The sequence below is a fragment of the Solanum stenotomum genome, chromosome 1 (assembly GCF_019186545.1).
Source record: "Solanum stenotomum isolate F172 chromosome 1, ASM1918654v1, whole genome shotgun sequence".
Taxonomy (NCBI): domain Eukaryota; kingdom Viridiplantae; phylum Streptophyta; class Magnoliopsida; order Solanales; family Solanaceae; genus Solanum; species Solanum stenotomum.
The window spans coordinates 51,542,313-51,565,523 of record NC_064282.1 but is presented as its reverse complement, the minus strand read 5'-3'; the positions used below and the strand labels follow the sequence as shown (position 1 = coordinate 51,565,523).

At 33.4% G+C, this 23,211-nt stretch overlaps 1 protein-coding gene across 1 annotated transcript; it reads left to right on the top strand.

Moving 5' to 3' along the window:
• The first annotated feature begins 19,323 nt into the window (after window positions 1-19,323).
• On the top strand, window positions 19,324-19,794 carry LOC125854224 (uncharacterized). Its single transcript, XM_049533711.1, has one exon. The coding sequence runs from the start codon at window positions 19,324-19,326 to the stop codon at window positions 19,792-19,794; it is 471 nt and encodes a 156-aa protein (XP_049389668.1).
• The last annotated feature ends 3,417 nt before the right edge of the window (window positions 19,795-23,211 follow it).

Below are 23,211 nucleotides of genomic sequence, written 5' to 3'. Positions count from 1 at the left end.
AACTTGGCATAATCTTCATCCTGCCTTTCAGTATGCTCTTTATTTAATATTTTTTATCCATTTATAGGCTCACAAGACACATCAGGTACATTGATATTGTTTTCAATGAACCTAGAAGCATTATTAACCATGAATTCCATTGGACTATGGGACTGCAAGGTCTCTTCTACAACACGTGTACTCTGAAATGTTTGTGTTATAGTTGCATTTGAATATTCACCATGCAAATACCAAAATTTATAGTTTTCTGGAAAAGGCTTTAAAGTTAACTGTTCTTGAACTACATCTCTTTCTTGCCACTTATTGAAGCCACACCTCGAACATGGACACTTAATTACATGTCCGTCAATAGATCCATACTCAAAGGCAAAATTCAGAAAGTTTCTAACCCCAACTACATATTCAGGAGTATTTCTTGGCTTGCCAATCCAAGATTTATCAATTGACATGGCTAGAAAGAACGACATAGCAATTCAACTTAAAATTAAATAATATCATAATATCAAAATGAAAAGTGTAAATAACAGCTAAGCTTTTCAAGAAAAATACTCTAATTGTAATGCTAACAATTTGAATTCCTTATTTTCAAGAAAAATACTCTAATTTTCTTACTTAATTGAGTAAAAGAACTGTAGTTCACTAACTAGTTTGCAGAACTCATATCTAGTATTTTGTATATTACATCATCACTATCAGATTCTCAATCTACATCCCAAACAATCAAAGTAAATATAGAACCTATCAAATGCCAAAATTACTGAGAATTTTCTTACTTCCAGCAAGACAGAAGGCCAATACTGATTTTTTTTAATTCTAGCCAATTCATATTTTTACCTATCAAGCCAAATATGAAATTTAAGTTAATAGCACCAGTAAATTAATATGAGAAGTGACTCGAAAATGTAAAGAAAGTGAACTCTAAGGCTCGAAACTGGAAAAGAAAGTGAACTCTAGATCATAACTTCAATATTTCTGTAAGGTTCCTCTTTGGACTACAACTAAACTATAACATGCAAAATCAAACTATAACAACAAATCTCTACAAAATAAGATATAACTATAACAAAAATTAAAACCCCTAACAAATCTCTACAGAATTGTACAGAAATATAACAAAAAGTAAAACCCCAAACAAATTTCTACAGAATAATACTGAAATATAACAACAATTAAAAGCCCTAACAAATCTCTACAGAATTGTACAGAAATATAACAACAATTAAAAACCCTAACATATCTCTACAGAATAATACGGAAATTATAACAACAATTAAAAGCCCTAACAAATCTCTACAGAATTGTACATAAATATAACAACAATTAAAAGCTACAAATTCAAACATGCATGACCCAAACAAATCTCTACAAACTCAAGCATGCATGACCCAAACAAATCTCTACAAACTCAAACATGCATGACCCAAACAAATCTCTACAAACTCAAACAAATAGATGATAAATAGATTTAGAAAAAATTCAGATTCACTCAAAAAACTTACAATTGGTTGAGGTTTGAGAGCTTACATTGAAAATTTACAATGAATTAAGTGTTATTTAAAGTGAATTGAGAGCTTACCGTGATTTAAGCTTGATTTATTGAGTGATTGAGAGCTCAATATCCTTCAGCTACGGAACATAAATGCTTTGAACTAAGGAACTAAGGAAGTAAATAAGGAAATAAGAATAAAATAATTTCAGTAATTATCAATTTAAATGGCAATCAGCACCCAAATTAGGCAAATTGTTTTTTTTTTTTTTGCATTTGAGTAATAAATATTTAATATTCTAATAGTTTATAATTATTAAGGAAAGGAGAATAATAATTAAATATACTAAAATAGATGAGAAAATTTAAGGAAAATTTAAATGTAAGTAAAAGATGGTAATAAATATAGTTGGACAAATTATACTACTTTAATAAATAAATGAGTAAATCAAAGGATATAATAATTTTGTTGGGTAAATTTTAAATTTTTAAAAATNAGATGCTGGAAAGCAACAAAGGATTTTGGTGGTTTGAACAAACACTTGAAGAGTTCCAAATGTGTCAAGGTTGGACAATTAAGTACACAGGACGACACTTTATAAGTGTGATTATCTGGCATGTAAAGGCATAACTCCTTGACACCTTTTCTAGTGACATAAACCAACCATCTATCAGTATGTGCATATGAAGACGAACGTACTGATTCTACAAGATGAAACTTCTCAATATCTCCAAGATGTTGTAAGAGAATTGTATTTACTCTTTCTCTGAAAATTTGTTGAGTTGTGCAATATATCCAAAAGGCCCTGCTCAACCACAGATTTGGAAGCCTGGCCCAAATGTATCTCCATTTTTTGGACAAAATACTGGTTTTTGCTGCGTCTTCAACATGAAGAAGCTCTACGATACGATTCATAACATTTCCTGGAAGTTTACTGATCCTATCTTCTCTTTCCCCTCCACCAACAACTCTTTTAGCATCTGCGAGGAGAAATTGAATAATTTTATGGCATGTTTGGTTAAACGTATTGGAAAAATAATCACAGTACTAGAGAGTACATTCATTGCGAAAATTTAGTTATACATGGATAACATATTTAACATGACAATAATTTTCCTAAATGCATTCAAGTTTTTCATATATTGCCCAATAAAATAAAATCTCATTGCATCCACCACAGGAGAACACATCTATATACAATAATGACAAGACTTTTATGAAAAACCTTTATGCCCCAAGTCACATAAATATTATCTCAAACATGTACTTTTCTTTATAAACTAACACTTGTATAGTTATTATTTGTAAATTCACTAAAAAGTTATTTTAGTTGCTATTTGTAAGCATTTTCACAAGACGTACAAAACTAACACATTAGTTCTCCTGAATCAATTAAAATACAACATAAAAGAGATACAAAGGCATCAAATAAATATTATTTTACCATCATGGATCTCGATAAAAAGAAAGGTCTCATTTTAATTAGAAACTATACCTTAATGCAATCGAAAGAACATCAATACCGGAAATTATTTCATGTTGGTGTCACCACTTGCCTAAATTGACTTCCATTAGTTGCAACTTTGGCCAAAGTATTCAATTTTTCCTAGACTTTATGTCGTTCATCATTTATGATTTTTATTTCTCGCTTGATGTTTGTAGCACAAAAATGAAAACCCTACTATTTTAATGTGAAATTTTATTTGTAGACGTATATAACTCAATTGGTTATTAGAGAATCATGCTGATAACATATTATAAAATATGAGCAATATAGAATAAGAAATATAAACCAAAGATACGGAGGGTAAAAAGTAGAGATCATTTTATTTAAATGGCTTCATGTGTATCTTTCAAAAATCAAGAACATCCTAGTTTATAGGATGATAAATCACCCAAAGATAACAAAAGTTAAGGAATATAAATATATAAGATAACATTCATTGAATAGACATTCACCAAATGCATTGAATATATATATTCACATTTTCAATTATTATTTTTCTTTTACATTAATTTACAAATACCCTTTCCCAACTCCAACTTTTTTTCCTTTACAAATATCGTCAAATTCATGCCCAAAAGCCCAAAAGAGGAAGAAGAGAGAATGGCATATACCTGGAGTCATGCTAATTCTTGATGTTTGCAAAAGCTGTTTATATCCTTTTGTTGAATTTGATAGAAGGCTGCTCAAGAGGAAGATGAAATATAGCTCTCTCTCTCTCTTTCCTTTTCTTGACATACAAAAAGTAACATATGAACTAATGTAGAGTGGATTTGTTTGATATTTTTGGTCCAACAACCTATATCTATATATAATATAAATCTAGACATATACAAGATGACGTGACACTTTCCTATGGCCAATATTATTATTTATCTTTTTTTTTATCATCTTTTAACTTTTTTTCCTAGTATGATGTCTAGTAAATTTGTTACAAAAATTTAAATAATCCTTATTTATTCCATTCCTTATTATTAAGAATATAATTTATTTCCTTAATAAGAGTATAATTTTTTTTCTTTTACACCCACGTCCTTTCTCAATTTCAGATGAGTATCAATATAAAGCTAGAACCTAGACATATACAAGGTGATGCACATCTTTATAGCCAACATTGCTATTTATTTATTTTCTCATTTTCTTGACTTCTTTCCTTATATGATATCTAGAAAATCTGCTTAAAACTTGTAATCCACCTTATTATTAAGAATATAATTTATTTCCTTATTAAGAGTATCATTTACTCATTTCCTTATTAAGAATTTCATTTATTTCCTTTACACCCGCGATCTTTCTCCACTCTCGATGAGTATCAATATAAGGGTATATATGTATAAAGGACGATGTGACACCTCTTTATAACCATCATTGTTATTTATATTTTTTCTCACTTTTAAATTTCTTTTCCTTATATAATGTCTAGAAAATTTGTTAAAAAATTTAAATACACCCCATTTATTTTATTCCTTATTATTAAGAATATCATTTATTTCCTTATTAAGAGAATTAATTATTCATTTCCTTAATAAAAATATCATTTATTTCCCTTGCGCCCACGTCCTTTCCCCACTAGTAATGAGTCTCAATATTTAGAGTCTGTTTGACATTGTTGTTGGAAGGCCAAAAACACTTCTTTTGAAAAATAAGATGTTTGACAAACCAATAAAACTACTTTTAAGGGGAAGCGGAACCAGCTTTTCTTATAATGTATCATTTCTTGTGATTTGGCTTTTAATTATGAAATATCCATTTTGCCCTTTCCTGTAGCGTTTTCATGCTTNCATCGCGTCATAAACGTCGAGTTTGAGTTAGTAGGGTTGTCACGACCCGAGCCTACACCCTGATTGTGGCCGGTACTCGAGAACCATAGTTGGTCCCCAAGCAAACCGTCATCCTGGTTGGCTACAAGCGGAAGACTAACTCAAGTATACAAAAGCTTAAAACTGAAATAAATTCAACAAACTCGAATACTCAACCTTTTTAAAAGTCTGTACAGTACTCAAAATAAATGTAAATACATAAACTTCTCAACTCTGTCTATCTATGAAGCCTCTACATTACAAAAAGATATCGGGACAAGACCCACAACATCTCAAACTACTAACCGTAAGATAAAGGCCGGTGAAGTCCTCCGGAATATGAAAAGGCTCACCAAAGCTGACTGGACTATCACATGACCTCAACAAAGCATCTGTTGATGATCATGAATGCCTGTATCTGCGTCATAAAATGATGCACGCCAAATGGCTCAATACATGGAGTGTACGAGCATGCATAAACATAAGCTTTAACTGATGAAAAAGAAACATACTTAGCTCTTCTCAACTCACTTAACTCAACTCAACTCAATGAAACAAAGTTCAACCCAATAATAAGAGGCTCAACTCAAGATAAAGCAACAATAAAAGATGCAATATATGTAAAGCTTTTAAAATAGTAGATAGCAACTCAATGTATTGAAGAATACAATAACAACTCAATTTGTATATAAAAATACAATATAACTGTGTGGGAGATTCTCTAACCGACAACCATCACTATGAGCTATGTGATGATCCAATCTCGCCCACGATGCAAGAACTCTCCTATACTTTGCCGGGGTATAGAACCTACTACTAAGTTGATCCACTAGTCTATGCTTAAAAACATTAAGGAATCATCTAAAAAGTATGGCCCTTTCTACCTAAGTTGGCTACATGGTTTATGGAGACTTGAGTTATCTGAACTCGTCCACATATCAGTGCTCAATACTACTCCCAAAATGTAAATAACTCATATGTTTAAAAACATAACTCTTTCTGTGGTTTGAGATTATTACTCAAAATCTTTCTCTTAAAAGAGATGGTACTAAAATTGCTCATGAAAACTCTTTTGGAAATCGGTGCTCAATACTACTCCCAAAGTGTGGGTAATCTTTCTTTATCAATTCTTGGTTGATTCCTGCAATTTTTAATCTTCTGAAAGCTTTAAAATCTTGATTTGGAACCTGTTTCTTGATCATTTTTAATGGATTTTTCAATCATGAATTCCTCTTGACTAGTAGAATTTGATTTTCAACTAAAAATAGGATTCTAGCCTTTTGACTTCTGAAGTGATTTTTGGACTATTTACCTTCAGTTTCAAATCCTAGCAATATGAGTATCATTGCACTCCTTTTGATGAACTCTTTCCATTTTTATAGTTGAGGATGATTCTAGTGATTGTTTGGTTGAGGAAGTGCTCTGATAGTGTTGTTCGAGTGAAGTTATGACATTGAGGTAGGTTTGGCTATACCTCTTTTAGACTGAGATGAGTAATTAACCTGTTCTTAGGAAGTCAACTGTGAAATGAGTTGTTGTATGTATTTTAGAAGTTGGTAAGTGTTGACCTTCCTATTTTAATTCGTATGATGCCTATTTGTGATGTTTAACATATGTTGAGGATTGTGTGATATTATTAATTGTTATGGGAATCCTGTGATATTTGAGGGGCTGTGTGACCTATCTCTATTTTTTGACGTGGAGATGCTCGAGTCAGGGGCTTGAGTTAATTTTTAAACCATCTTAAAATAAATGAAATGTGTTTCTATGTGGTAAAAGGTTGGTTTTAAATGATTTCCTCCACTATCCCTATCATTTGAGAAATGTTTCATGACCTGTTAAGTTTGGGAACTTAATACTATTTGAAATACTTGATACACTGATTATGTTTTTGTGTTGTATGTATGCATTCATGTGCATGCAACATATCATGGTTCATGGAAATATGAGAAAATGGACAAATACTATCATTTTTAGAAAGAAAATTTGACACCTTACTTATATCCTTGATCACGAGCTAGGTGGCAAGTTCATGAGATATTGAGATTATGAGATTCGTATATGGACTGCCAGTTTCCCATGGGTCCTTGTCTGGAAGCTAGAGGCTCGGCAAGGTGTAAACGACAGGTTGTGCAATGACCTTGGTACCACCATATCATTCCAATCATTTCATCATCTCATAGCATCACATTAACCAGTTTTGTTGTGTTGTATAACTTGTTTGTGTATCGATTTAAGTGTTATATGTTCCCTCGTGTGTTTACTTTATTCGCGTCGTTCTATATAAATTAGCAGCACCAATGTTGAGATGAGACTTTTCTTCGTGCAGGCGGAAGCTTGCATAGTTTATTTTTTTAAGTCTATTTAGTTGCTTATACTCAATCGGTCTAACCTAATGAGTACATGTGGGTTGTACTCACTCCCTACTTCTATTATCCCTTTGATGGAAATCCTAGTCAAGGGATCCTCATAGTGGTTAATTGGATCCAGCGGTGTTATCTCTTTTGGAGTTGTGGTGAGATCCTGCTTTCTAGATCGCCATTAGTCTCCATCTATCATTTAAAGTCTTTAACTTTCCTTTCGAAGACTTGAGTTGTATTCCATTTTCGAGAAGTGTATTAGATTCTCTTTATATTTATACTACCAAGTTTTGGGGTATTTGTTATTTTTTTTCTATTGTTTGTGGCCGGACTCCCCTTCAGGAGTCTCGTATGTGTATTTCTTTCAGCTTACATACCTTTTTGAGGTTCTTGGGGTATGTGCCATCATGACCTTGACTTTTGGGTCGTGACATTTCTGCGGTTGGGAAGAAGTAAGAAATTTCTGCTTTTAAAAAAAAGCAGAAGCAGAAACTTATTTTTTTTAAGACCAAAATATCCCTTCCTACATATTTACTAATATATCTCTTATTAATTAATTAGCATATCTCATAATTTTGGTTTCACTTTATTTATGAATTTTATTTTTATACTATACATTTTTTTTATTTTACATTTATTATTATTATTATTATTATTATTATTATTATTTACACCCCCAAATTTTTTTTCAAACTAAGACTCGAACCGTTCTTCGTAGTGAGTGAGATTTTACTGAGGAATTAAAATTTCTTAAGTGTTAAGTTCACTAGATGTACCACCTTGAGTTCCAAAAAGAATTAAATTGGAAATAGCAAAATCAGAAATTTTGCAAGTTAAGCTAAGTATGAGTTTTGGGTTGCCTTCAAACGACCATAAATACTAGCTCAGGATGAGTTATATGTGCTAGCAGATACCGTAGGAAAGAACTTTGAATTATCTTTCCAATGCCGCTGAGTTTGCTAAGTTTCGAGGTCGGATGAGTGAGATATGGCCTTTTGAAGTTAGGCTTTCCAGTTAAGGAAAGTCAAAACCGGATTTTAGAGGGGTATTTTGGTCTTTTCCTTACCCATCAGATTTAATTCGTTTTTAGTAATGTTTTAAGGGTCTAATCCTATTAGATTCAGTTTTATAATCCTAAAATACGCCTAGGGTTTTAGTTGAGAGTTCAAGAAGAGAAAAGAAGAAGAGAAAAGAGGAGAAAAGAGAACGGATGAAAGCGTTCGTCGAGATTCTTGCATCTTGTTGCGGATTTTTGCCATGGGTTTAATCCCTAATAGGTATGTAAGCTTCCATAGTGTTGGGTTTGTTCACCCACACGCCGAACATGTTATTTTCAACGCAAATTTCATTCTTGAAGTTGAAAGATTTGAATTCTTGATGAGTTCTTGATAGTTGTTCTTGAAGTTCATTCTAAATCTTGTTGTGTTGGGTTTTGGATGATTTCTTGAGATCAAAGTGAGTGTTTTAAGGGATGTATTAAGTATATTAGAGTGTACCTATGTTAAGAAATCAATTCTAAGTGATTGGGGAAGAAACCGTTCGATTTTAGGCGAAATAGGGTCAGAAAACGAGAAAAGAAACTTGCTGAATTTTCTGGGTTGGGGGCCTGCGCGATGCGCCTGCCAGAGCACCTCAAACCCACCTCTGATGTTTAGGGGCTGGCGCCCCGCGCCACCCATAGCGCCAGGGTCGCCTGCCCCATCCAGTTTGTCATCAGTTTCCCTGTTTGAGTTCGTTTAAAAGGCACCTTCACTCCTTTTCGATTTTAATTACTTTAAGTTACTTCTAAACACCTAAAATCATTCCTAACACGATCATAACCTTGAATTCAAAAATCAAATTCAAGGTAGATTTGAGAGTCAAGAGTCTTCTACAATTACTAGTAACTTGTTTCAAGACTCGAGCAAGTGAGAATGAGGATGGGGAGAATGTATTCATGAATCTACTTTGTCATCATAAGACCCTTCATATCATGAACCAAAACTCTTGAATTCATAATTCACATTCAAGAGAGAGTTAAGAGTAAAGTTCAAGTAAGCCTTTGAGTTCAATTGTGAATCCTTTGAGATCAACTATCGATTTGAACTAAGTTCTGAGAAAGTAAGTAAGAGAATGAAATGAGTCGTATACACGAGTCCATGTTGTTATGTAGATCATCGACTCGAGTTGTTTCATGCCCATAATTCCGCATGAACTTCATAAGTTGAGCATCTTTTAGAGAAGTGATATCCTCAAGTTTTAAGCCTTTAAGTGTTGAGTTCCTAAGCCCTTTTGAGAAGTATCTTTGAGTTCTTGAGTTAAGAAATTCATGCTTATAATTTCGCATGAACCCTTTGAGTTGAGCATTCTTTAAATTAGTAGTATCATTGAAGTTATTAAGTTCCAAGTATTGAGTTCTATCAATGGTTATTGAAAACCTTGCATTGCGTAGTTTGTGCTCATAAAATTCTGCATGAACCATACTTTAAGAAGTTTTTTACAAATGTTTTAACTTTGTTTTAAGACTTAAGTTTTGAGTTAAGCAAAGAGTAAAGAGTAAAGAGTTGAGTTCATTTCTTCAAAAGAGTATATTGGGAATATGTATTCCCAAAGAGTAAATGTTTTTACATTTAAACAAGAAGGGAAACTGAGATTTCAAAAGAGCCTTTGAGCTAGTTTTTCAGTAAAGAGGAAACTATGATTTCCAAGAAATCTTTTAAGCCAAGTTTTGAGTAATTATCTCAAACCAAAGAAAGAGTTTTGTTTTTACAAACATATGAGCTAAGTATATTTTGGGAGTAGTATTGAGCACCGATATAGGGATGCGAGTTCAGATAACTCAAGTCTCCATACACCATGTAGCCATCATGGGTAGTAAATGATCATACTTTTTAGATGACTCCTTAAGATTCTTGTAGCATAGACTAGTGGATCCACTAAGTTAAAGTGTTTTATATGTTGACAAAGTATAGGACAGTTCTGGCAGCGTGGGCAAGACGCTGTATCACCACTTAGGCTCATAGTGGTGGTTGTCGGTTAGAGAATCTCCCACAGAAACTATATTACTTTATTATATAAGTAAATTTGAGTTTGTTATTGCATTTTCTTTAACGAACTAAGTTGTTTTACTGTTTTATAAAGCTTTCCATATATTGCATGTGTATTGTTGCTTTATATTGAGTTGAGTACCCAGAGTCGAATATCATATCATTGAGTTGAGTATCTAACCTCTGAGTTGAGTATCTTATCCTTGAGTACCTCTGAGTTGAGTAAGTTAGAGTAGTTTTGAATATCCTTGAGTATTCCTTGAGTTGAGTAAGTTGAGAAGAGGTAAGTATGTTTCCTTTTTATCAAGTTTCAAGCTTATGTTTATGCTTTAGAATTCCCCTTATATGCTCGTACATTCCATGTACTGAGCCATTTGGCCTGCATCTTCTCGTGATGCAGACACAGGTATTCAGGATCACCAACAGGAGCTTCGTTGATACATCTAAGAGTTCGAGTTAGCTATGGTGAGCCTCCTTGCTTTCGAAGGATTTCATTTACCTTTCAGTTTAGTCAGGATGTTGTGGGTCTTGTCCCGACTTCCATCTTTATCAGTTAGAGGCTTCATAGATAGTCGGTATAGTTAAGAAGTTTGTATTATTCATTTATTTTATTATATGTTTTAAAGACTTAAGTGCATATTTTATAGCGAGTTGAATATATTATTTTTATTCTAAGTTGTTCATTTGAGTTAAAGTTTCAAAAGTTGAGTTTATTGAATTTTATTTTAGTTTTAAGCTTTTGCATGCTTAAGTTAGTCTTCCGCTTGTAGTCAGCCAGGTAAAGGGTTCACTTGGGGACCAGCAATGGTTCTTGAGTGCCGTCCACGTCCTGGGTGTAGACTTGGGTCGTGGCACATACGTGAATAGCTTTTTTCTCTGAAGTACTTTTTTGAAAAACTATTTTTAAAAAAGTTTAGTAGAAATGCCAGATATGCTCTAAAAGTTGGACATATACGAGGTAATATGACACCTATTTATTGCCCGCATTGCTATTTATCTTTTTTCTCATTTTTTAAATAATTCCTTATATGATGTCTAGAGAATTTGTGAATTTTTTGAATACACCTGATTTATTTCATTCATTATTATTTAAGAATTTTTTTTTAATTAAGAGTATCATTTATCCATTTCTTTATTGAGAGTAGCATTTACTTCTGTTACACTCACATCCTTTCTCCACTGTTTCAATTTGAAGCTAGACATATATAAGGTGATATGGCAGCATAACCAACATTGCTATTTATCTTTTTTCCCACATTTTTAAAAATCCATTATCATTAACATATTTATTTCGTTTTAAATACCAATATTTCTTTGCCGCAACTTGACCCTAAAAAAAATGAGCCAACTTACAACGTATAAATATAAAGTCAGTAGCATTTGATTTTAAGCACGCATCCTCTTCAAAGGATTGTAATATCCCACCTTAGAAAGAGCTAAATTTAGAAAGTGCTAAGTTGGAAATAGATAAATTGAGAATTTTGCAAGTTATGTTTAAGTTATGAGTTTTGGGTCAACTTCAAACGACCGTAACTTTCAGTATATGACGGGTTAGGTGGCCCATAAGATATCAAATGAAAGGTATTTTAATTCTCTGTCCACCGCTACCAATTTTGCTAAGTTTCAAGTTCAGATGACGGAGATATTCCCGTTCGAAGTCTGCCTATCCAGTTAAGGAAAGTTACCCGAATTAGTGAGGGGTATTTTGGTCTTTTCCTTACCCCGTTAGCTTAAAACGTATTTAGTAATTATTTTGGGGTCAAATATGATTTGGGTCAATTTAACAATCCTAAATTACGCTTAGGGTTTTAGAAGAGAGTTCAAAATCTCTTGAGAATCGAGGATTTGTTTCGCCAAATCGAGGTATATAAGTTTTCATAGTGTTGGGTTCATTCACCCACACACCAATCATGATTTTCATATTCGAATTGCATCCATAAGATTGGGAATATTGAGTTCTTGATGAGTTTCTTAAAGTTTGTGTTTCATTCTTTGATATGAGGTTTCGCTGAGTTCTTGCGATGAGGATCTTGTGTTTGAGTATTGTTCTTGAGTAATATAGAGTGGATTTTGTTGTAATTATGTTGGGTCTAAGATTCCATAAGATTTTGAGGGGAATCGTTCGATTCTGGAGGAGTTGGACATGAAATTGAAGCAAGAAAATTTGTAAAAAAACACTGGCATAGAGGTGGGTCGCCGTTCCACTCAGTGCACCCCAACTAGTGTTTTGTAGGTTGCGGCCTGGCGCACCGCGCCACTCAATGCGCCCAAACCCACCTTCAGTAGTTCAGGGGCAGGCGCCCCGCGCCACTCAGTGCGCCAGGGTCGACAGGTCCCCTACCCTTTCGACCTTCTTTCTGTGTGAGTTCCCTCAAATTGTACCTATGTTTTCTACTTGATATCCACACTCTAAACTACATTTAAACATTGAGAGATCTTTCATAACATAAATCATAACCCTTGAATTCATAATTCAAATTCAAGGTAGAGTTAAGAGTAAAGTCTTGAGAGTTCTTTCGAGTCATTTTGAGAAGTCTTTTACAATCTTTTAAAACTTGTTTTAAGACTTGAGTGCTTGGTTTTAAGGATGAGCAGAGTTGAGTTTTATTTTTTCAAAATGAATATATTGAAACTAAGTATTCCCAAGAGTAAATGTTTTTACATTTAAAATGAGAGGAAACACCGATTTCCTAAGGAGTTCATGAGGAGTTTTGAGTACTATCTCTTTTAACAAAAAATATTTTTGAGTAATAGTCTCAAAGTTGAGGATGAGGAAATGTTTTTGAACGTATGATCTCAGTTATATTTTGGGAGTAGTATTGAGCACTGATATGGGAACGAGTTGAGATAACTCAAAGTCCTCATAAACCATGTAGCCAATGTGGGTAGAAAGGGTCATGCTTTTTAGATGATTCCTTATTGCTTTTTAAGCATAGCTTAGTGATTCCACTTAGTTGAGGAGTTTTATACCCTGGCAAGGAATAGAACAGTTCTGGCAGCATGGGCGAAACGCTGTATCATCAAATAGCTCATAGTGATGGTTATCGGTTAGAGAATCTCCCAAACAAAGTTATTTTTGTATCTTTACATAAAAACTGAGTTATTATTGTATTTTTAAATACATTGAGTTGTTATCTACTGTTTTTAAACTTTCTTTATAATGCATCTCTATTGTTTCTTTTATATTGAAATGAGTTGATTAATCGTTGAGTTGAGGTGAGTTTGGTTTCTTTTTTATCAGTTGAAAATTGCAGGTTATGTTCAGAGTTCCCCTTACATGCTCATACATTCCATATACTGACGCAATTTTACCTGCATATTTCATGATGTAGATACAGGTAACCAGGATCATAAACCAGTGCTTCGTTGATCAAGTCGAGTTACAGATTTACTTGGTGAGCCTCCTTGCTTCTGGAGGATTCCCATTTACTTTTCAGTTTAGTTAGGATGTCGTGGGTCTTGTCCTGACTTTCATCATATTTGTTAGAAGCATCATATATAGATAGACAGTAATAGTTCATAAGTCTTTTCCATTTCTTTGTTAAATGTTTAAAAGCATTGAGTTACCTTTTACGGGCTAGTTGAATATTTTATTATATTTTGAGTTTATTGTTTGAGACATTTGAGTTAAAGTTGTGTTTTTTAGTTTATCTTATGTCGAGTATGTCTTCCACTAAGAGTTGAGCCAGACCAATGGTTCACTTGGGGCCAGCAATGGTTCTTGAGTGCCGATCACATCCATGGTGTAGGCTTGGAGCGTGACATATTTGACTTGAGTGCATTGTTTGAATGTTGTTGATGACATACATTGCATTGTTTGTTCATTCACACATTTTTTAGTATAGTCTCGGCTCATGCATTGGCATAGTCACCGTTCATAATGATATATTGTTTACTCAGCTTTTATTCTAAATTGGTTTTAATGAGAGTGAGTCATACTACGTGGATTACTTGATTTACTAGTGTTTGAGATTACGAGGCGCCAGGGACGTACTCCTTTCCTACATNTTAGTACTTCTGAGTTGAGTATGTTTGAGTAGTTTTGAATATCCTTGAGTATTCCTTGAGTTGAGTAAGTTGAGAAGAGGTAAGTATGTTTCATTTTTATCAAGTTTCAAGTTTATGTTTATGCTTTAGAATTCCCTTTACATGCTCGTACATTCCACGTACTGAGCCATTTGACATGCATCTTCTCATGATGTAGACACAAGTATTCAGGATCATCAACATGAGCTTTGTTGATACATCCGAGAGTTCGAGTTAGCTATGGTAAGCCTCCTTGCTTTCGGACGATTTTATTTACCTTCTAGTTTAGTCAAGATGTCGTGGGTCTTGTCCCGACTTCCATCTTTATCAGTTAGAGGCTTCATAGATAGTCAGTATAGTTAAGAAGTCTGTATTATTCATTTATTTTATTAAATGTTTTAAAGACTTAAGTGCCTATTTTATGGCGAGTTGAATATATTATTTTTATTCTAAGTTGTTCATTTGAGTTAAAGTTTCAAAAGTTGAGTTTATTGAATTTTATTTCAGTTTTAAGCATTTGCATGCTTAAGTTAGTCTTCTGCTTGTAGTCAGCCAGGATGAGGGTTCGCTTGGGGACCAGCAATGATTCTTGAGTGCCGGCCACATCCAGGGTGTAGACTCGGGTCGTGACACATATGTCAATAGCTTTTTTCTCAGAAGCACTTTTTTGAAAAACTATTTTCAAAAAAGTTCAGTAGAAATGCCAGATATGCTCTAAAAGCTGGACATATACGAGGTAATATGACACCCATTTATGGCCCGCATTGCTATTTATCCTTTTTCTCATTTTTTTAAAAATTCCTTATATGATGTCTAGAGAATTTGTGAATTTTTTTGAATACACCTTATTTATTTCATTCATTATTATTTAAGAATATTTTTTTTAATTAAGAGTATCATTTATCCATTTCTTTATTGAGAGTATCATTTACTTCTGTTACACTCACATCCTTTCTCCACTGTTTCAATTTGAAGCTAGACATATATAAGGTGATTTGGCAGCATAACCAACATTGCTATTTATCTTTTTTTCCACATTTTTTAAAATCGATTATCATTAACATATTTATTTTGTTTTAAATACCAACATTTCATTGCCGCAACTTGACCCTCAAAAAAATGAGCCAACTTACAACGTATAAATACAAAGTCAGTAGCATTTGATTTTAAGCACGCGTCCTCTTCAAGGGATTGTAATATCCCACCTTAGAAATAGCTAAATTTAGAAAGCGCTAAGTTGGAAATAGATAAATTGAGAATTTTGCAAGTTATGCTTAAGTTATGAGTTTTGGGTCAACTTCAAACGACCATAACTTTCAGTATATGACGGGTTAGGTTGCCCATAAGATATCAAATGAAAGGTATTTGAATTCTCTGTCCAACGCTACCGAGTTTGCTAAGTTTTGAGTTCGGATGACGGAGATATTCCCGTTCAAAGTCAGCCTGTCCAGTTAAGGAAAGTTACTCGAATTAGTGAGGGATATTTTGGTCTTTTCCTTACCCCATTAGCTTAAAACGTATTTAGTAATTATTTCGGGGTCAAATATAATTTGGGTCAATTTAACAATCCTAACTTACGCTTCAGGTTTTAGAAGAGAGTTCAAAATCTCTTGAGAATCGAGGATTTGTTTTGCCAAATCGAGGTATATAAGTTTTCATAGTGTTGGGTTCATTCACCCACACGCCAATCATGATTTACATATTCGAATTGCATCCATAAGATTGGGAATATTGAGTTCTTGATGAATTCTTGATGAGTTTCTTAAAGTTTGTGTTTCATGCTTTGATATGAGGTTTCGCTGAGTTCTTGCGATGAGGATCTTGTGTTTGATTATTGTTTTTGAGTAATATAGAGTGGATTTTGTTGTAATTATGTTGGGTCTAAGAATCCATAAGATTTTGACGGGAATCGTTCGATTCTGGAGGAGTTGGACATGAAATTGAAGCAAGAAAATTTGTAAAAAAACACTGGCATAGGGGTGGGCGGCCGTGCCACTCAGTGCACCACAACTAGTGTTTTTAGGTTGGGGCTTGGCGCACCTCGCCACTCAGTGCGCCCAAACCCACATTCAGTAGTTCAGGGGCAGGCGCCCGACGCCACTCAGTGCGCCAGGGTCGACAGGTCCCCTACCCTTTCGACCTTCTTTCTGTGTGAGTTCCCTCAAATAGTACCTATGTTTTCTACTTGATATCCACACTCTAAACTACATTTAAACATTGAGAGATCTTTCATAACATGAATCATAACCATTGAATTCATAATTCAAATTCAAGGTAGAGTTAAGAGTAAAGTCTTGAGAGTTCTTTCGAGTCATTTTGAGAAGTCTTTTACAATCTTTTAAAACTTGTTTTAAGACTTGAGTGCTTGGTTTTAAGGATGAGCAGAGTAGAGTTTTATTTTTTTCAAAATGAATATATAGAAACTAAGTATTCCCAAGAGTAAATGTTTTTACATTTAAAATGAGAGCAAACACCGATTTCCAAAGGAGTTCATGAGGAGTTTTGGGTACTATCTCTTTTAACAAAAAATATTTTTGAGTAATAATCTCAAAGTTGAGGATGAGGAAATGTTTTTGAACGTATGATCTATGTTATATTTTGGGAGTAGTATTGAGTACTGATATGGGGACGAGTTGAGATAACTCAAAGTCCTCATAAACCATGTAGCCAATGTGGGTAGAAAGGGTCATGCTTTTTAGATGGTTCCTTATTGCTTTTTAAGCATAGCTTAGTGATTCCACTTAGTTGAGGAGTTCTATACCCTGGCAAGGAATAGGACAGTTCTGGCAGCATGGGTGAGACGTTGTATCATCAAATAGCTCATAGTGATGGTTGTCAGTTAGAGAATCTCCCAAACAGAGTTATTTTTGTATCTTTACATAAAAACTGAGTTATTATTGTATTTTTAAATACATTGAGTTGTTATCTACTGTTTTCAAACTTTCTTTATAATGCATCTCTATTGTTTCTTTTATATTGAAATGAGTTGATTAATCGTTGAGTTGAGGTGAGTTTGGTTTCCTTTTTATCAGTTCAAACTTGCAGGTTATGATCAGTGTTCCCCTTACATGCTCGTACATTCCATGTATTGACACAATTTTACTTGCATATTTCATGATGTAGATACAGGTAACCAGGATCATCAACCAGTGCTTCGTTGATCCAGTCGAGTTACAGATTTACTTGGTGAGCCTCCTTGCTTCTAGAGGATTCCCATTTACTTTTCAATTTAGTTAGGATGTCGTGGGTCTTGTCCTGACTTCCATCATATTTGTTAGAAACTTCATATATAGATAGACAGTAATAGTTCATAAGTCTTTTTCATTTATTTGTTAAATGTTTAAAAGAATTGAGTTACCTATTTCGGGCTAGTTGAATATTTTATTATATTCTGAGTTTATTGTTTGAGACATTTGAGTTAAAGTTGTGCTTTTTAGTTTATCTTATGTCGAGTAAGTCTTCCACTAAGAGTTGAGCCAGACCAAGGGTTCACTTGGGACCAACAATGGTTCTCAAGTGCCGGTCACATCCATGGTGTAGGCTTGGAGCGTGACATATTTGACTTGAGTGCATTGTTTGAATGTTGTTGATGACATGCATTGCATTGTTTGTTCATTCACAGATTTTTAGTACAGTCTCGGCTCATGCATTGGCATAGTCACCGTTCATAATGAGATATTGTTTACTCAACTTTTATTCTAAATTGGTTTTAACGAGAGTGAGTCATACTATGTGGATTACTTGATTTACTAGTTTTTGAGATTACGAGGCGCCAGAGACGTACTCCTTTCCTACATGAAATATTAAAGGCATATAGAATGTTCTTAGTTTCACTTTACTACCTGACGCGTCGATGCCCTTTCTTGCATGATTTGTTATACTTATGCCCCTAGGTTTAATCTTGCTAGCTGGGCGGCTTACGCCCCCCGGGTTTACTCTTGCTAGTTGGACGGTTTATACCCTAGGCAATTTACTCTCTAGCTGGGTGGCCTTGATTTGTTATATTTACGCCCCCGGGTTTACTCTTGCTAGCTAGGTGGCTTACACCCCTGGGAGTTTCATGTCTGCTAAAAGGCCCGTTTATGGGATTGCTTGTGGTTAAAGGTTAAGGATGGTCCTACTACTCACCCTGCATTCATATGAATCACCTGTCACCAGTATAGTTGTTTGTTGATTGTACCCTTTGGTTTATGGGCGCTGGTTGGGTTATGTTTGTTGTTGTACCTTGTGGGCTTATGGGGTCAGGTTAGGTTATTGTTTGACTATATTATATTCTTGGTTATTGTTTTCTTGTTAGCTGATAGGTTTTGACTTCAGTATTATGGATGTGGGTCCTCCTGACCCTCGATAGTTGACTTGGTATCTTAGTTACTTGCGAATATGTTGTTGGCTTGCGTTCCAGGTACGTTTTTGACTTGGCATCTTAGTTGCTTGTGAATATAAAGTGTATGAGAATATTCTAAAGTGGTTTATACATGTTAAATTGTGTTAGGATTTGAATTTTCTTATAAAAGTGTTCTTGACTAGTCATAAGTTACAAGTATATTTTACGAGTTTGCAAAGGCTCTCAAACACACAGAAATACCTTAAAATTTAAATTGAAGTTGTTAAACTTTTTTTGTACGTCAATATGAATTAGAAAATAAATATTTACATATTGTTAAATCTAATAGTGGAAGGTATTTTATCAAGCATTTCTAAATTAGGAAATATACATAATTGAACAAGAGCAATTTTCGAAAATATACAAATACAATAAAAAGAACCTCAGAAACTATCATCAATTTACATATTAACTTATTAAAACATATATCACAAAAGAATGACATAATGAAAACTTTTCCAATAATTCAGTAAAATTAATTTAACTAAAAAATATGTCATTTGTAATTACTATATTTCGGATTGACAAATATAGAATGAAACAAAAAAAGGAATTTAACTAATATTATGATTTGGGTCAAATCCTACCGAATAAGGAATCATCATAAATATTTTAACTTTTTTGTTATTTGAGTTAATTTTCATCAAATAATATGATGATTCTATCGCTATAAATACACCTTTAAAACAAAGACTCAACATCACATTTCCTTACATTCTCAAATCAAAAGTTTAACCATGAGAAGACCTAATGACCGCAGGAGAATTGAAATTGCAAGGGATCAAAATCAAACCAACTTACAAGTAACATTCTCAATTGTGGATAGATTTCTCGGGGAGAATCCTACACTTGACATTGATGATCCTAACCCCATCATTGCAGCTCATCAAAATGCCAATGTTGATGAGATCAATAGAAAGAAGCTGAAAAGGTTGGAGAGACAGCTCAAAAGAGAAAGAAAACATGGACAAGCACTTCAAGCCCTGAGGACAGAACCTTCAAATAAAAAACTTAGCTTTTTTTACCTTAAAATCTTGTGCGAGGCTTTGGAAGATGTGGATAAAGAAGTTGAAAGGGTAGCGAGCCAACTTATGGTGTGTGGTATTGAATTTCCATATCAAACTATTGGAAGTGTGCTCGCACCTTTAAGAGTTAGGGAAAGCATTTCGTCCGATTCCGGAGAAGGGTCATCTGGATTCGGTGAATAAATTTTTCTTGCTTTATTTAAGTTCAATGACTTAGTTTGGTATTTATAGAGTTAAGTATGTCATATCGATGATTAAGTTTATTTTATCTATGATTTTAATTTTATCTTTCCGTATGTTTATCATGGAATCGAGTATGCTTTTATTTTGGTACTTTATTCGTTTGAATTTTTTGTCTTACTTTTTTTTGGTTCATTTAAAAAAAAATGTCTTTTTACAACACTTAGTTTATAATTATCACATGTCATGTTTAGAACTACAAGAATAAAGATCATTTTGTTACATTTCACATATGTTCAATTTAAGACCACATGATTCAAAAATCTTCTTCATTTTCTTAAATTTTGTGTCAAGTAAAAATCAGATAAATAAATTGAAACAAAGGGAGGATGTGGTAATTTGTCTGTAATTTTGATATTGATGTATGTGTTGAAAGCACAAATAGTAAAAGATTATTGAATAAGATGATGAAACTTATTGTCAAATAGCTTGAAATGAAATAACAAATTTAAAAGAAATTAAGTTCATATATATAAGTGCGAAGTTCCAAAATACAAAGTCGGATTATCATTTTATCCCTACACTAAATCAAATATTATAAAATATCTAATTAGCTATTAGAGATAAATACTTTATTAAATTTTTTAGTAACTCTTGAAGTCTAAATTGGAATGTTCACAAAATTGATTCTGATTTAATATTAAAATCAGTAGGAGTATGATGCGTTCTTTGAAGAATATCAATATACTAATTAAATCTCTCTCCGTCCAACAATAGTTGTCCACTATATACTAAACATAGTTGTCCAATTGTCTAATTTAGAAAATCAAAATATAATTTACATGTTGTGTATATTTTACCCTTACTATTAAATATTATTTGTCATCTAACACATTTCTCAAAACATTAAATTTAATAAAGTCAAAGGATAATATAATACTACCTCTAATATTTATTGTTTCTTAAGGGGTGTGTCAAGTCAATAGTGGACAACTATGATTGGACAGAGGGAATATTACCATTAAAAATTTCATCAAGTAGTTGAGGTAAAATAATATTTTATCTTATTTTTGTCTTCTCTTTGGTATTATTTGTACATTTGGAGGCCTTACCAAATTATACCTTTTCTATTATAGTTGCTTTTAGGTAATCAACTTCGTTATGCTGTTCCTTATCATTATTCTTATTATCCTCAATTAATCTCAATTAATTCTCAAAGGTCACTTTGAACTTTAAATCTTCTTGCATGTTCTTTTTTAAGCAAATTTACCACTAGACAAAGTGTCTAACAACCTTTTATTAAAAATAAAAAGATATCAATGGATAAGTACAAGCAAGGGGCCTATGTCTTACCTTACTAATCCTAATGAGGTACCTAACCTCTAATAACTAACAACAATGAGGAAAATAAGAACAAGAATGATCACCACAGTGTTTGTATTACACTTTATGATGATATTACAAATGAGGATGCTTAAATAATGCAAAAATATGACAACCAATAAGAAGGTTGAGTTATCAACCTCAAACTTTCTTCTACAAAATCATGAATTTGAAAAGATTGATTGCCCATCAAAAGTGATTTGAAGTATTTTTCTCTTGTCTTTCAAACCTATCCAACAACCCTTGATAATTCATTACTTCTTTATGGATTTATTATATCTTGTTGTACCTATTTATATTGTCATATGGTTCTACTTTGCCTATCGAATCGGTAGGTGTCTTGCAACAAAATCCTCATTCACTTTACCTTCCCAACTATGTTGCATTCCATGTGTCTTTTTTTTTTTTTTTTGCTTTTGTTGCTTCCACTTCATTGTTGCCTAGCTGATATATATCCTTCCCTATCCACTCTATCAAAACATATGTCCAACATATTGTCTTCTTCATCTTATCAAGAGAATCCTCACCCAAATCAATTATATTTGAAGCTAAGGCCCTTGACTCATTCTTCTTTGCAATCACACATTTAGGCATAAATGTGAGAGCTTCTGGGCTTAATTTTCTATTCAAAGAAGGTGGTGAAACCTGCTCTTCTTTCACCAAATCATTGTCATCCTCTGCTGACCTTACTAGCTGTGCGGATTCACCAAGATACTCCAAAGATTGGGAAGATATCTTATGAGCCGAGGTATTCAATGTTACCATGAGTGGCTTAATCGCAATATTGAATTTGAGTAGCATGGCATCCTGATTTTCCCGAATAATCTTAGCAACTTCAGGATTACGAATATATAATGTTGGAGTCATAATAGTATCATCTTTTCCAGTGGCCTTCAATAAAGCATCAAAGTTAATCAAACATAATAGGTCTCTTGAGGCATTATTAATATCTTGCCTCTTCTCACTATCCTGAAAATTTCCAGTCGCACCATTTCCACTACCTGGAGAATTATTTTGACTAGTCGATGAAAGGGTACGACTACTAGTTTATTTTTTGTGTGCAACCAATATCCAGCTTTTAGTTGCATTCTTGTTTTCAACTTGCAAAACAAGAATGCAAGAATTTTCCCCTTGCGTTTTTAGTTGTTGTAAGAATTTTCCACTTGCAAGAATGCTTCCATGAATTTTCACCATCTTAAACCCACGCATCAACCCCAATGCTTGTTGTTCCCCTTGCGTTTTTAGTTGCATTAGACATCAAATTCATCCCAAATTATCTTGATTGCACCTCATTAATACTAGTCTGTTGGTAATTGCAATCGCCTATAGCATCCACATTTTTGTTGTTGTTGTAATATCTCTATAGATTTAAGACTTAGAGCTAACTCTTGATCATCTGAAACCTCTAAAATACCTTTGTTTCTGGTAGTTGTTTGATGACCAATATTAGTTGTATCAACATCCATTGAGTCAACACGATTTTTCTCAAAAGTGGAAGCAACCAATTGTCGATCTAAAGCAGTAGTTTTACTTTGATCGACATCTGTATCCCTTCTTTTTTCATTTAATATTTCCCTAGTCGATCTTGATATTTTTCACTCTCGCTGGTACCTTTTAAAGCAGCTTCAATGGTATCATCAATTTGTTTGTTATTTTGATTTCTTTTTAGGATCAAACAACTACTACCTTCATCATGACATTGGTGTTTGCAATAATTGCAATACAAAGGCAGATTGATTATCATATACTATCTTCTGGAAAACCTTGATCAATTACTAGATTTTTCATCCACAAATTGAAACTTTATACAGTTGGGAAGTTTTTCCACTAGATCAAGTATAACCTTGACCCTAGGTGTGCTAGGTCTTGACTTTATTTGAGTAGCTTTATCTATAGCTATTGGTTTCCCAACTATCGATGCTATACAGAGCAGAGACTACTTTGCAAACAAATCAAGAGATAAGTCAGGAAAAAAAATCTAAATCACTTGTTACCTTGTTATTGCAATCGCAAGCTTGATCGGCCTATGATGCCTAC

Coding starts and splice junctions, on each gene's coding strand:
- LOC125854224 (XM_049533711.1), top strand. CDS start 19,324: ATGAGAAGACCTAATGACCGCAGGAGAATTGAAATTGCAAGGGATCAA.